This window comes from Pristiophorus japonicus, unplaced genomic scaffold, assembly GCF_044704955.1.
Source record: "Pristiophorus japonicus isolate sPriJap1 unplaced genomic scaffold, sPriJap1.hap1 HAP1_SCAFFOLD_889, whole genome shotgun sequence".
NCBI classification, from domain to species: domain Eukaryota; kingdom Metazoa; phylum Chordata; class Chondrichthyes; family Pristiophoridae; genus Pristiophorus; species Pristiophorus japonicus.
Genome location: NW_027254812.1, coordinates 96,576 through 110,386, shown reverse-complemented (window position 1 = coordinate 110,386; position 13,811 = coordinate 96,576). Strand labels below are relative to the sequence as shown.

General features: G+C 51.6%; 1 protein-coding gene across 4 annotated transcripts in view; it reads right to left on the bottom strand.

Annotated features, from left to right (window-relative positions):
* LOC139257614 (serine/threonine-protein kinase B-raf-like) overlaps nt 1-13,811 on the bottom strand; it is a 158,790-nt gene that overhangs the window by 50,875 nt on the left and 94,104 nt on the right. For all 4 annotated transcript variants that reach the window (XM_070874549.1, XM_070874550.1, XM_070874551.1 and 1 more), the window contains exon 2: nt 2,145-2,402. In XM_070874549.1, coding sequence (XP_070730650.1) covers nt 2,145-2,402 — 258 coding nt within the window. The remainder of the gene's footprint in view (nt 1-2,144; nt 2,403-13,811) is intronic.

The window sequence follows — 13,811 nt, the reverse complement described above, 5'->3', positions numbered from 1 at the left end:
CGAGAGTGTTACCCACTGAGCCACAGCTGACACATTGTATTGTTAAATCAGTAGAGGAAATTGGAGGGTGTCATGTTACAACTATTCAGTGCTCTAGGCAGACAGCATTTCAGGAATAATGCCCACCTTTGGCCATGGAGACATTTGTACTCTGGACGCAGTATAAAGCAGAACCATGAGGCTGATCGTAGAGCCGGGGTCTGAGTTATGAGTTAAGACTGAAGATATTAGGGCTCTTGAAAGGTGGTGTGACTGGTTACCTCAAAGTTGTACATAAGAGATTTAAATGGTTTAAGATCATTTGAAGCACTATGTCAAGGTAAAACTGTGACAATAGAACATGGAGACAGGCTGAAACCAGTAAAAGGCAAAATAAGGATTGAGGACAAGTAGTTCTTCACATAAACAGTGATCAATGTGCAGGAGGGGCGTCTCGGCAGGGCAGTAGAATCAGAAAACTTGCGAGTCATTTCAGGGAGTTCAATGCCATGATGTGGGATGGGTTATGGGGGAGAAGGTTGTAACTTTCTCTACATGGACAAATGAACATTAGGCAGAATAACTTTGTTATCTTGTTCTTCGAAAAGTCCTGCCCACAAGCTGATTCTCATTTTCTCTCCTGCCCCCTCCCATAGAGGCAGCCTGCTGACGATTGCAGTTATATAGTAAGCGGACAATTAGTCAAAAATAAATAAGGTCCTATGGGTGAAAAGCAGAGTTCAAAACGTTGGGTAAATAAGGTGGGTGCACCAATGGTGAGAATAAACTCAAGAAAGCTGGCCAAAAGTACACAAGCTTACTCTCTCTCTTCCAGCCAGATGGTCAAAAACAACCTGCATTTATATATCGCCTTTAACGTAGTAACACGTCCCAAGGAACTTCACAGAAGCATAATCAACAAAATCTGACACATATTAGGACAGATGTGAGGTAGGTTTTAAGGAGCATCTTAAAAGGAGGAGAGGCTGAGAAGTTTGGGAGGAAGACTAACAAGTGAGTTGAAAGTTCTTGGAAAATGCCAGGAGGAAGTGAAAACCAGTGGGCCCAAGGAAGTAAGGTAAATGGCAGAGGGTGATCCAATCTGATTAAGTGATCCAAACTTGCAGGTCGATAGTCAGGGGCTGTCCAGTGGTCTGAGGAAAAGTGGCTTTATCCCATAAAATGTTGCCAGTCTTCCTACAGCGATCCATACCGTCCGAAGGGATGAGGGGGAAGGCCCCAGGCCTGTTGTCGACCTGTTTCACTAGGCAGGATTCTGGGTGAAACCGCTACCCACCAACATCCTTACCCTTGTGTGGGCTCAGACCCACAAGCCCATCTTCTCTGGTCAACCATCTGCTGCTGCTTCTAATCTGCCCGGGCCCATCTCGGCTGCTCCAATGCAGTGAACCCTCTCTCGCTGCAGCTATCCTGCTGGGCTGCACACCGGCAGCAGGGGCCAGGAGTGCAGTTTCCATTTAAATATCCCAACACTGGGGGAGTTGGGACGCCAGCTGACCTAAAGGGGAAGGACTGCTGCTGCTGCCACCACCTTTGGCAGAATTGCTTTGCTCGGTGGGAAACCCCAAAGAGAAGGTGATGTGTGTACGAAACAACATCAGCCCACTGGGCAGATGTCTCTAATCTTAAACTCAAATCTATACAGATTAAAGTATGTGTAAATTAAAGGACAGCAATAATGAGCAAAAATGGCACTCAAGATCCAAATCACCTTGATACAGGGTTTCTTCTCTCATCCATTTCCATCTAGAGGGGAATGGAAAACTGCAATGGCAATAATGAATCTTACTTTATGTAGGGTACACTGGGCATACAAACAGACAACATTTAATGGGGCACATGAACAGGGGGACACATTTAATGGGGCACATTAACGTATAATAGGAAACACCAGGCACATGAACTGGGGACACACTTAACAAAATTAATAAAAGAGTTAGCCTTTAAGAAAGAGCTCTCTGTGGTTCGGAGTTACAGTAGATGCACGCAGGCGATGTTAAGGAAATATATTTGTATTATGTCCACAAAGGTCCACAATACAAATTACCTTTATTGTTTTCCAGTCTTCATGAACTTAGGACCACTTGTTGGCCTGCAGTTGTTCCTCCGACTCGCATGTCACTCCCTTCACCGTTTTTACTCACCACAGTTCTCTGTTTGTTGGGCAGGAAGACTCGAACAATGGGTTTTTGAGGAGATTTGGGGTTGGCCCTCGAACTGTCATTTGGGTTCAGTAAGAGGCCCGGAGAGTTCTGAGTGACAGAAAGGTTGGTGCAGGGCTCCATCAAGTCGGTCAGGGTGGGGTTAGTGTTTGGGAACTCTGTGCCGTTCCCCATGGACTCCAGCAACTGCTGTTCTCTCTGTTGCAGTGCATCAAGCTTGCTTGTGTACTCTTCATATGCCTGGAACAGAATTCAGAATGCAAGCTACTTAGCAATTGCAGTGGTAGTCACTTTTAGCAGTGCAATCATATGCATCTTTCTTAATATAGTGCAGCCAAAGTAGGCTGAAATGAATCATTTAAGGACACATCCAACTAAACTTCAGTTAACAGCATGCATGGATTTATCAAGAATACACTGTCATATACTGCATGTAAAACATCAGCTTAAAGAGTCTTCAACTTAAACCATCACATGAAGCCTCTGTAAACTGGTCTAAAACACAGGCTCGGTACCACTTAATAGGGAAAGGGAAGCCAGTTAACAACTATAGAATCATACAGCATAGCAGGAGGCCATTCGGCCCATCGTGTTGGCTCTTTGAAAGAACTATACAATTAAACCCAATGCCCTGCTCTTTCCCCATAGCCCTGCAAATTTTTCCCCTTCAATTATTTATCCAATTCCCTTTTGAAAGTTATTGTAGAATCTGCTTCCACCGCCCTTTCAGGCAGCGCGTTCCCGATCATAACCAAGGCCCTTATATAAAACACCTCAGATTGCGAAGCAGTGATGTCAGGGCTGCTACAGCACAGGTGTACTGTCTGATGGAGTACTGAGCCTTTGGTTCAATCTCTGAATGAGCTGATCTCCGCAGTTTGGGGCACTACATGTTCTTGCCAAGCCGCTGCTGTGAGGGGATGGGGGTGCAGGAGGTAGGTGGGGGGTGGGGGTTGTGAAGAATCAGACATGATTTCTGCAGTGGACTGCTGGAAAATATGCATGTGGATGCTGGAAGACAGAACTGAGCTTGGCTACATTTTCCCCCCACGGTCAAATTGCCCACCAACATTCACTGTCCAGATTCTCACATTACGGCAGCCAGAGAGAGGACGAGCCTTCTGGGGAGGGGGTCAAAAATAAGTTTACAATTTTTTGAAATGCGATCTGCAAACCATTGAATTATAAATACCGCAAAATTCAAAGGACTATGACATGTAGTCTACCCTCGAATCCAAGTCTGAATGGGGCATGGTAGCATAGAAACATAGAAATTTATAGCGCAGAAGGAGGCCATTTCGGCCCGTCGTGTCCACACCGGCCGACAAAGAGCCACAAGGCCCTTGGTCAGCAGCCCTAAAGGATAAATAGTGGTTGTTACTGGACTTGTAATCCAGATTCGGAGACACGAGTTCAAATCCCATCACGGCAGCCGGGGAATTTAAATTCAGTTCATTAAATAAATCTGGAATAAAAAGCTAGTGTCAGGAATTGGTGACCAAAGTTGTAAAAATCCCTCTGGTTCACTAATGGCCTTTAGGGAAGGAAATCTGCCATCCTCACCCGGTCTGGCCGATGTGACTCCAGACCCACAGCAATGAGGTTGACTTTTAACTGCCTAGTAAGTCACCCAGTTGCATCAGACCGCTACGAGAAACAGCAAGAATAAAACCGGATGGACCGCCCGTACTGACCTTGGCACCGGATGCAGACATTAAACGGCACACCTGTAAAGTCCTTCTCACTAACATCTGTGGACTTGTGCCAAAATTGAGAGAGCTGGCTCACAGACTAGTCAAGCAACAGCCTGACAGTGTTAAACTCTTAGAATCATAACTTTCAGCCAATGTCCAAGACTCCTCCATCATCATCCCAGACCCAGCAGAGGTGGAGGCATTGGGCTAATAATTGGCAAGTAACAATCGTGGCACACAAGTGCAGGCAATGGCCATCTCCAACACGAGAAAGTCTAACTACTTCCCCTTGACATTCAATGGCATTGTCATCGTTGAATCCCCCACCATCAACATCCTGGGGGTCACTATTGACCAGCCACATAAATACTGTGGCAACAAGAGGTCAGAGGCTGGGTATTCTGTGGCGAGTGTCTCACCTCCTGACTCCCCAAAGCCTTCCCACCATCTACAAGGCACAAGTCAGGAGTGTGATGGAATACTCTCCACTTGCCTGGATGAGTGCAGCTCCCACAACACAAGAAGCTCAACACCATCCTGACATCACCCCTGAGCAGCCTCGCTCGAATTTTAGGATTATGCCCCCTTATTCGGGACTCTCCCACCAGGAAATAGTTTCTCTGTCTATCTTATAAACTCCTTTCCCAACCTTAACCATCTCAATCAGATCACCCTTAATCTTCTATATTCTGTGTGCTCCCTCTCCAAGGTCAATGTATCCTTCCTGAGATGCCCAGAGCTGAACACAGTACTCCAGATATACAATGGTAGCACAAGTTCCATCCCGTTGTATTCTGGTGAGCAGGCCGTGTCCACAATGTACCATCAACTCCATATATTGAGTCGATGGCACAGAAACAGGCCACTTGGCCCAACTGGTCCATGCCGGCCTTTGTGCTCCACACGGGCCTCCTCCCATCATTTTTCATCTCACCCCATCAGCATTTCCTTCTGCTCCTTCCTTCCTCATGGACTTATCAGCAGGCCAGGGCCACTGGAGGGAGCAGCGTATGGCAGCACGGTCCCAGCCTGCAAGACCATCAGCAGGCCTGGGCCACTGGAGGGAGCAGCGTGCGGCGACATGCCACTGCAGGGAACAGCGCGTGCTGCTGCAGGAGGACGACGATTGCAAAGCCAGGTCGCTGATTGTAGTGCGGGCAGGCACAGCAGGAGGGGCGAAAGAGCGGCAAGAGCCCGTAGAGGGAAGTGACCGGGGCCCAGGAGAGACATGTATCTGGGGCCCAGAAGAGGAGAGGGCCCAGGGGCAGCCCACACTGCGATATGTGTGTGCACTAGGTCCGTGCAGCAGAGCTGGTCTCCAGTTGTCTTGGGTAATCCTTGCCACTGGACCAAGACCTAGCTCTGTCAAGCCCGTGTGGTGGCTGGTGTGCAACGGTCACCCCACGTTAAAAAAATATCCACGCACAGGCATCTTCCACCCTTCTGAATATAGTTCAGGATCTGGAATATTAGGTGCTTCATTGAAACACCTGTAAACTCATCCCTTTTTGGCGTGGAGGCAAGTCATCCTCGATACGAGGGACCGCCTATGATGATAACTTATCCAGCTTCCCCATATCTGCATCGATGCGATTTGCCTCAACAACTCCCTATGGGAGCGAGTTCCACATTCTCACCCCTCTCTGGGTAAAGAAGTTTCTCCTCAATTCTCTATTGGATTTGTTAGTGACGATCTTACATTTATGGCCTCTAGTTTTGGTCTCCCCCACAAGTGGAAACATTTATTCCATTTATCTAACCTATCTAACCATTTTTGTTATTATATAGACCTCTATCAGGTCACCCCTCAACCTTCCCCTTTCGAGAGAAAAGAGCCCCAGCCTGTTCAATCTTTTCTGATACTTAGAACCTCTCCGTTCTGGTATCATCCTTATGAATCTATTTTGCACCTTCTCCAGTGCCTCAAAAGCATTTTTATAATATGGAGACCAGAACTGGTCACAGTACTCCAAGTGTGCTCTCTACATAAACTAGAGGTGATCCAAAACTCTGCAGCCCGTGTCCGAACTCACACCAAGTCCCGTTCACCCATCACCCCTGTGCTCGCTGACCTATACTGGCTTCCAGTTAAGCAACGCCTCAATTTCAAAATCATCCTTATTTTCAAATCCCTCCATGGGCTCACCCCTCCCTATCTCTGTAATCTCCCCCACCCCCCAAACCCCAGATGTCTGTGTTCCTCTAATTCTGCCCTCCCAAGTATCCAGGATTATAATCGCTCAACCATCGCTCCTTAAAACCTACCTCTTTGACCAAGCTTTTGGCCACCTATGCTAATATCTCCTTATGTGACTCGGTGTCAAATTTTTACCACATAATACTCCCGTGAAGCGCCTTGGAACGTTTCACTGCATCAACGGCGCTATATAAATACAAGTTGTTGTTGTTGTGGTGGTGGCCTAGCCAAGGTGCAATACAAGTTTAACATGACTTCTTTGCTTTTCAATTCTATCCCTCTGGAAGTGAATCTCAGTGCTTGGTTTGCTATTTTTATGACCTTATTAATCTGTCTCCCGACGTTTTGTGATTTTAGATGCTATATATATAAAAAGTAACAATGAACTTCTGTTGTTGAATGTGGTCTCTGACAGCGTGGGAAATAATGCTGCCAAGTAACGCTCTGCCACTCACAGGCAAACTTGCTGATTCCACACTGCACCTAGAGTCACCACGCTGATACAGAAATCAGGCCCACAAACTGGGATATTATAAATCCCTCTCGTATAACAAAAGGGCCACCATACGTCGCTGTGCTTCTGTAGGTCACAGCAAGGTCAGGACATCCCAATCGTTCCTTTTGGTGAGAATCTGGAGCCCCTATATACCACGATGCGCAAAGAGCTCCAGCAAGCAATCAGAGACCTGGGAACAGTGCATGCAGCCAAGGCTACTCAATTGACACAATCTCATCATCTGGTACTGCAGCCGAAAACACCACGGCATATCCAGCACCCAACGCAGGGGCTGCAGAGACCTCCCTCCATGGTACTGGCCCCCTTCTCTCGGATAGTTTCTGGCCAGTAGCTAGCCCGCTGGTACCCAGAGGCCATTATTGCTGCATGGTGACAACAGCGCCATATCATTATAGAGCACTCCTCAGACTAATGCCCACGGGAAAAGAGGGGGCCACCAAGCAAGAGGTGAAGAAATTGGGGTGGGGAAAGACACACTAAAGACACAGTACAATCAACCAGGTGGGTTTTCATGGAGATTTCTGAACGTGGGAGGGAAGCAGAAAGTCACTGGTTTTGGAGGCGAGCGTGGCAGAAGGTAGATAACCACCCTCTGATGGCAAAGTGAAGGGGGACAGATATGCAATCCGGTATCAGAAGAAGATAAGGGGACAGGCACATTCAGCTGGAGAGATACATCAAAACAGCGAGGTAAAACCATGCAGGGATTTCAAAGCAAGCAGTGGGATTTTAAAGTCGGTTCACTGGGGCACAGGAGGGCAGTGAAACTGGGCAAAGCCCAGTGTCCCGAGTTAGTGGGAGAACGCACAGCCCATTGTCCCAGGTTAGTGGGAGAACACACAGCCCACTGTCCCGGGTTAGTGGGAGAACACACAGCTCACTGTCCCAGGTGAGTGGGAGAACACACAGCTCACTGTCCCGGGTTAGTGGGAGAACACACAGCTCACTGTCCCAGGTTAGTGGGAGAACACACAGCTCACTGTCCCAGGTTAGTGGGAGAACACACAGCTCACTGTCCCAGGTTAGTGGGAGAACACACAGCCCACTGTCCCAGGTTAGAAGGAGAACACACAGCTCACTGTCCCAGGTTAGTGGGAGAACACACAGCTCACTGTCCCGGGTTAGTGGGAGAACACACAGCTCACTGTCCCGGGTTAGTGGGAGAACACACAGCTCACTGTCCCAGGTTAGTAGGAGAACACACAGCTCACTGTCCCAGGTTAGTGGGAGAACACACAGCTCACTGTCCCAGGTTAGTAGGAGAACACACAGCTCACTGTCCCAGGTTAGTAGGAGAACACACAGTTCACTGTCCCAGGTTAGTGGGAGAACACACAGCTCACTGTCCCGGGTTAGTGGGAGAACACACAGCTCACTGTACCGGGTTAGTAGGAGAACACACAGCTCACTGTACCGGGTTAGTAGGAGAACACACAGCTCACTGTCCCGGGTTCGTGGGGGAACACACAGCCCACAGTCCCGGGGGTTAGTAGGAGAACACACGGCTCACTGTCCCAGGTTAGTGGGAGAACACACAGCCCACTGTCCAGTGTTAGTGGGAGAACACACAGCTCACTGTCCCGGATTAGTGGGAGAACACACAGCCCACTGCCCCAGGTTAGTGGGAGAACACACAGCCCACTGTCCCGGGTTAGTGGGAGAACACACAGCTCACTGTCCCGGGTTAGTAGGAGAACACACAGCTCACTGTCCCGGGTTAGTAGGAGATCACACAGCTCACTGTCCCGGGTTAGTGGAACACACAGCCCACTGTCCCGGGTTAGTGGAACACACAGCTCACTGTCCCGGGTTAGTGGGAGAACACACAGCCCACTGTCCCGGGTTAGTAGGAACACACAGCTCACTGTCCCGGGTTAGTGGGAGAACACACAGCCCACTGTCCCGGGTTAGTGGGAGAACACACAGCTCACTGTCCCGGGTTAGTGGAACACACAGCTCACTGTCCCAGGTTAGTGGGGAAACACACAGCTCACTGTCCCGGGTTAGTGAGAGAACACACAGCTCACTGTCCCGTTAGTGGGAGAACACACAGCTCACTGTCCCAGGTTAGTAGGAGAACACACAGCTCACTGTTCCGGGTTAGTAGGAGAACACACAGCTCACTGTCCCGGGTTAGTGGAACACACAGCTCACTGTCCCGGGTGAGTGGGAGAACACACAGCCCACTGTCCCGGGTTAGTGGAACACACAGCCCACTGTCCCGGGTCAGTGGAACACACAGCTCACTGTCCCAGGTTAGTGGAACACACAGCTCACTGTCCCAGGTTAGTGGGAGAACACACAGACCACTGTCCCGGGTTCGTGGGGGAACACACAACTCACTGTCCCGGGTTAGTGGGGGAACACACAACTCACTGTCCCTGGTTAGTGGGAGAACACACAGCCCACTGTTAAGGGTTAGTAGGAGAACACACAGCTCACTGTCCCGGGTTAGTGGGAGAACACACAGCTCACTGTACCGGGTTAGTCGGAGAACACACAGCTCACTGTCCCGGGTTAGTGGGAGAACACACAGCTCACTGTCCCGGGTTAGTGGGAGAACACACAGCTCACTGTCCCGGGTTAGTAGGAGAACACACAGCTCACTATCCCGGGTTAGTGATAGAACACACAGCCCACTGCCCCAGGTTAGTGGGAGAACACACAGCCCACTGTCCCGGGTTAGTGGGAGAACACACAGCTCACTGTCCCGGGTTAGTGGGAGAACACACAGCTCACTGTCCCGGATTAGTGGGAGAACACACAGCCTACTGCCCCAGGTTAGTGGGAGAACACACAGCCCACTGTCCCGGGTTAGTGGGAGAACACACAGCTCACTGTCCCAGGTTAGTGGGAGAACACACAGCCCACTGTCCCGGGTTAGTGGGAGAACACACAGCTCACTGTCCCAGGTTAGTGGGAGAACACACAGCCCACTGTCCCGGGTGAGTAGGAGAACACACAGCTCACTGTCCCAGGTTCGTGGGAGAACACACAGCTCACTGTCCCGGGTTAGTAGGAGAACACACAGCTCACTGTCCCAGGTTAGTGGGAGAACACACAGCCCACTGTCCCGGGTTAGTGGAACACACAGCTCACTGTCCCAGGTTAGAGGGGGAACACACAGCTCACTGTACCGAGTTAGTAAGAGAACACACAGCTCACTGTCCCGGGTTAGTAGGAGAACACATAGCTCACTGTCCCGGGTTAGTGGGAGAACACACAGCTCACTGTACCGGGTTAGTAGGAGAACACACAGCTCACTGCACCGGGTTAGTAGGAGAACAGACAGCTCACTGTCCCGGGTTAGTGGGAGAACACACAGCCCACTGTCCCGGGTTAGTGGGAGAACACACAGCCCACTGTCCCGGGTTAGTGGGGGAACACACAGCCCACAGTTCCGGGGGTTAGTAGGAGAACACACAGCTCACTGTCCCAGGTTAGTGGGAGAACACACAGCCCACTGTCCCGGGTTAGTGGGAGAACACACAGCTCACTGTCCCGGATTAGTGGGAGAACACACAGCCCACTGCCCCAGGTTAGTGGGAGAACACACAGCCCACTGTCCCGGGTTAGTGGGAGAACACACAGCTCACTGTCCCGGGTTAGTAGGAGAACACACAGCTCACTGTCCCGGGTTAGTGGAACACACAGCTCACTGTCCCGGGTTAGTAGGAGAACACACAGCTCACTGTCCCGGGTTAGTGGAACACACAGCTCACTGTCCCGGGTTAGTGGGAGAACACACAGCTCACTGTCCCGGGTTGGTAGGAGAACACACAGCTCACTATCCCGGGTTAGTGATAGAACACACAGCACACTGCCCCAGGTTAGTGGGAGAACACACAGCCCACTGTCCCGGGTTAGTGGGAGAACACACAGCTCACTGTCCCGGGTTAGTAGGAGAACACACAGCTCACTGTCCCGGGTTAGTGGGAGAACACACAGCTCACTGTCCCGGGTTAGTAGGAGAACACACAGCTCACTGTCCCGGGTTAGTAGGAGAACACACAGCTCACTGTCCCGGGTTAGTGGAACACACAGCCCACTGTCCCGGGTTAGTGGAACACACAGCTCACTGTCCCGGGTTAGTGGGAGAACACACAGCCCACTGTCCCGGGTTAGTAGGAACACACAGCTCACTGTCCCGGGTTAGTGGGAGAACACACAGCCCACTGTCCCGGGTTAGTGGGAGAACACACAGCTCACTGTCCCGGGTTAGTGTAACACACAGCTCACTGTCCCAGGTGAGTGGGGAAACACACAGCTCACTGTCCCGGGTTAGTGAGAGAACACACAGCTCACTGTCCCGGGTTAGTGGGAGAACACACAGCCCACTGTTAAGGGTTAGTAGGAGAACACACAGCTCACTGTCCCGGGTTAGTGGGAGAACACACAGCTCACTGTACCGGGTTAGTCGGAGAACACACAGCTCACTGTCCCGGGTTAGTGGGAGAACACACAGATCACTGTCCCGGGTTAGTGGGAGAACACACAGCTCACTGTCCCGGGTGAGTGGGAGAACACACAGCCCACTGTCCTGGGTTAGTGGGAGAACACACAGCTCACTGTCCCGGGTTAGTGGGAGAACACACAGCTCACTGTCCCAGGTTAGTGGGAGAACACACAGCCCACTGTCCCGGGTTAGTGGGAGAACACACAGCTCACTGTCCCGGATTAGTGGGAGAAAACACAGCCTACTGACCCAGGTTAGTGGGAGAACACACAGCCCACTGTCCCGGGTTAGTGGGAGAACACACAGCTCACTGTCCCAGGTTAGTGGGAGAACACACAGCCCACTGTCCCGGGTTAGTGGGAGAACACACAGCTCACTGTCCCAGGTTAGTGGGAGAACACACAGCCCACTGTCCCGGGTTAGTAGGAGAACACACAGCTCACTGTCCCAGGTTCGTGGGAGAACACACAGCTCACTGTCCCGGGTTAGTAGGAGAACACACAGCTCACTGTCCCAGGTTAGTGGGAGAACACACAGCCCACTGTCCCGGGTTAGTAGGAGAACACACAGCCCACTGTCCCGGGTTAGTGGGAGAACACACAACTCACTGTACCGGGTTAGTAGGAGAACACACAGCTCACTGTACCGGGTTAGTCGGAGAACACACAGCTCACTGTCCCGGGTTAGTGGGAGAACACACAGCCCACTGTCCCGGGTTAGTGGGAGAACACACAGCCCACTGTCCCGGGTTAGTGGGGGAACAGAGAGCCCACAGTCCCGGGGGTTAGTAGGAGAACACACAGCTCACTGTCCCAGGTTAGTGGGAGAACACACAGCCCACTGTCCCGGGTTAGTGGGAGAACACACAGCTCACTGTCCCGGATTAGTGGGAGAACACACAGCCCACTGCCCCAGGTTAGTGGGAGAACACACAGCTCACTGTCCCGGGTTAGTGGGAGAACACACAGCTCACTGTCCCGGGTTAGTAGGAGAACACACAGCTCACTGTCCCGGGTTAGTGGAACACACAGCTCACTGTCCCGGGTTAGTAGGAGAACACACAGCTCACTGTCCCAGGTTAGTGGAACACACAGCTCACTGTCCCGGGTTAGTGGGAGAACACACAGCTCACTGTCCCAGGTTAGTGGGAGAACACACAGCCCACTGTCCCAGGTTAGTGGGAGAACACACAGCTCACTGTCCCAGGTTAGTGGGAGAACACACAGCTCACTGTCCCAGGTTAGTGGGGGAACACACAGCCCACAGTCCCAGGTTAGTGGGGGAACACACAGCCCACAGTCCCGGGTTAGTCGGAGAACACACAGCCCACTGTCCCGGGTTAGTGGGAGAACACACAGCCCACTGTCCCGTGTTAGTGGAACACACAGCTCACTGTCCCAGGTTAGAGGGAGAACACACAGCTCACTGTTAAGGGTTAGTAGGAGAACACACAGCTCACTGTCCCGGGTTAGTGGAACACATAGCTCACTGTCCCGGGTTAGTGGGAGAACACACAGCTCACTGTACCGGGTTAGTAGGAGAACACACAGCTCACTGTACCGGGTTAGTAGGAGAACACACAGCTCACTGTCCCGGGTTCGTGGGAGAACACACAGCCCACTGTCCCGGGTTAGTGGGGGAACACACAGCCCACAGTCCCGGGGGTTAATAGGAGAACACACAGCTCACTGTCCCGGGTTAGTGGGAGAACACACAGCTCACTGTCCCGGGTTAGTGGGAGAACACACAGCCCACTGTCCCGGGTTAGTGGAACACACAGCTCACTGTCCCAGGTTAGTGGGGAAACACACAGCTCACTGTCCCGGGTTAGTGAGAGAACACACAGCTCACTGTCCCGGGTTAGTGGGAGAACACACAGCTCACTGTCCCAGGTTAGTAGGAGAACACACAGCTCACTGTCCCGGGTTAGTGGAACACACAGCTCACTGTCCCGGGTTAGTGGGAGAACACACAGCCCACTGTCCCGGGTTAGTGGAACACACAGCCCACTGTCCCGGGTTAGTGGAACACACAGCCCACTGCCCCAGGTTAGTGGGAGAACACACAGCTCACTGTCCCGGGTTAGTGGGAGAACACACAGCTCACTGTCCCGGGTTAGTAGGAGAACACACAGCTCACTGTCCCGGGTTAGTGGAACACACAGCTCACTGTCCCGGGTTAGTAGGAGAACACACAGCTCACTGTCCCAGGTTAGTGGAACACACAGCTCACTGTCCCGGGTTAGTGGGAGAACACACAGCTCACTGTCCCAGGTTAGTGGGAGAACACACAGCCCACTGTCCCAGGTTAGTGGGAGAACACACAGCTCACTGTCCCAGGTTAGTGGGAGAACACACAGCTCACTGTCCCAGGTTAGTGGGAGAACACACAGCCCACTGTCCCGGGTTAGTAGGAGAACACACAGCTCACTGTCCCAGGTTCGTGGGAGAACACACAGCCCACTGTCCCAGGTTAGTGGGGGAACACACAGCCCACAGTCCCGGGTTAGTCGGAGAACACACAGCCCACTGTCCCGGGTTAGTGGGAGAACACACAGCCCACTGTCCCGTGTTAGTGGAACACACAGCTCACTGTCCCAGGTTAGAGGGAGAACACACAGCTCACTGTTAAGGGTTAGTAGGAGAACACACAGCTCACTGTCCCGGGTTAGTGGGAGAACACACAGCTCACTGTACCGGGTTAGTAGGAGAACACACAGCTCACTGTCCCGGGTTAGTAGGAGAACACATAGCTCACTGTCCCGGGTTAGTGGGAGAACACACAG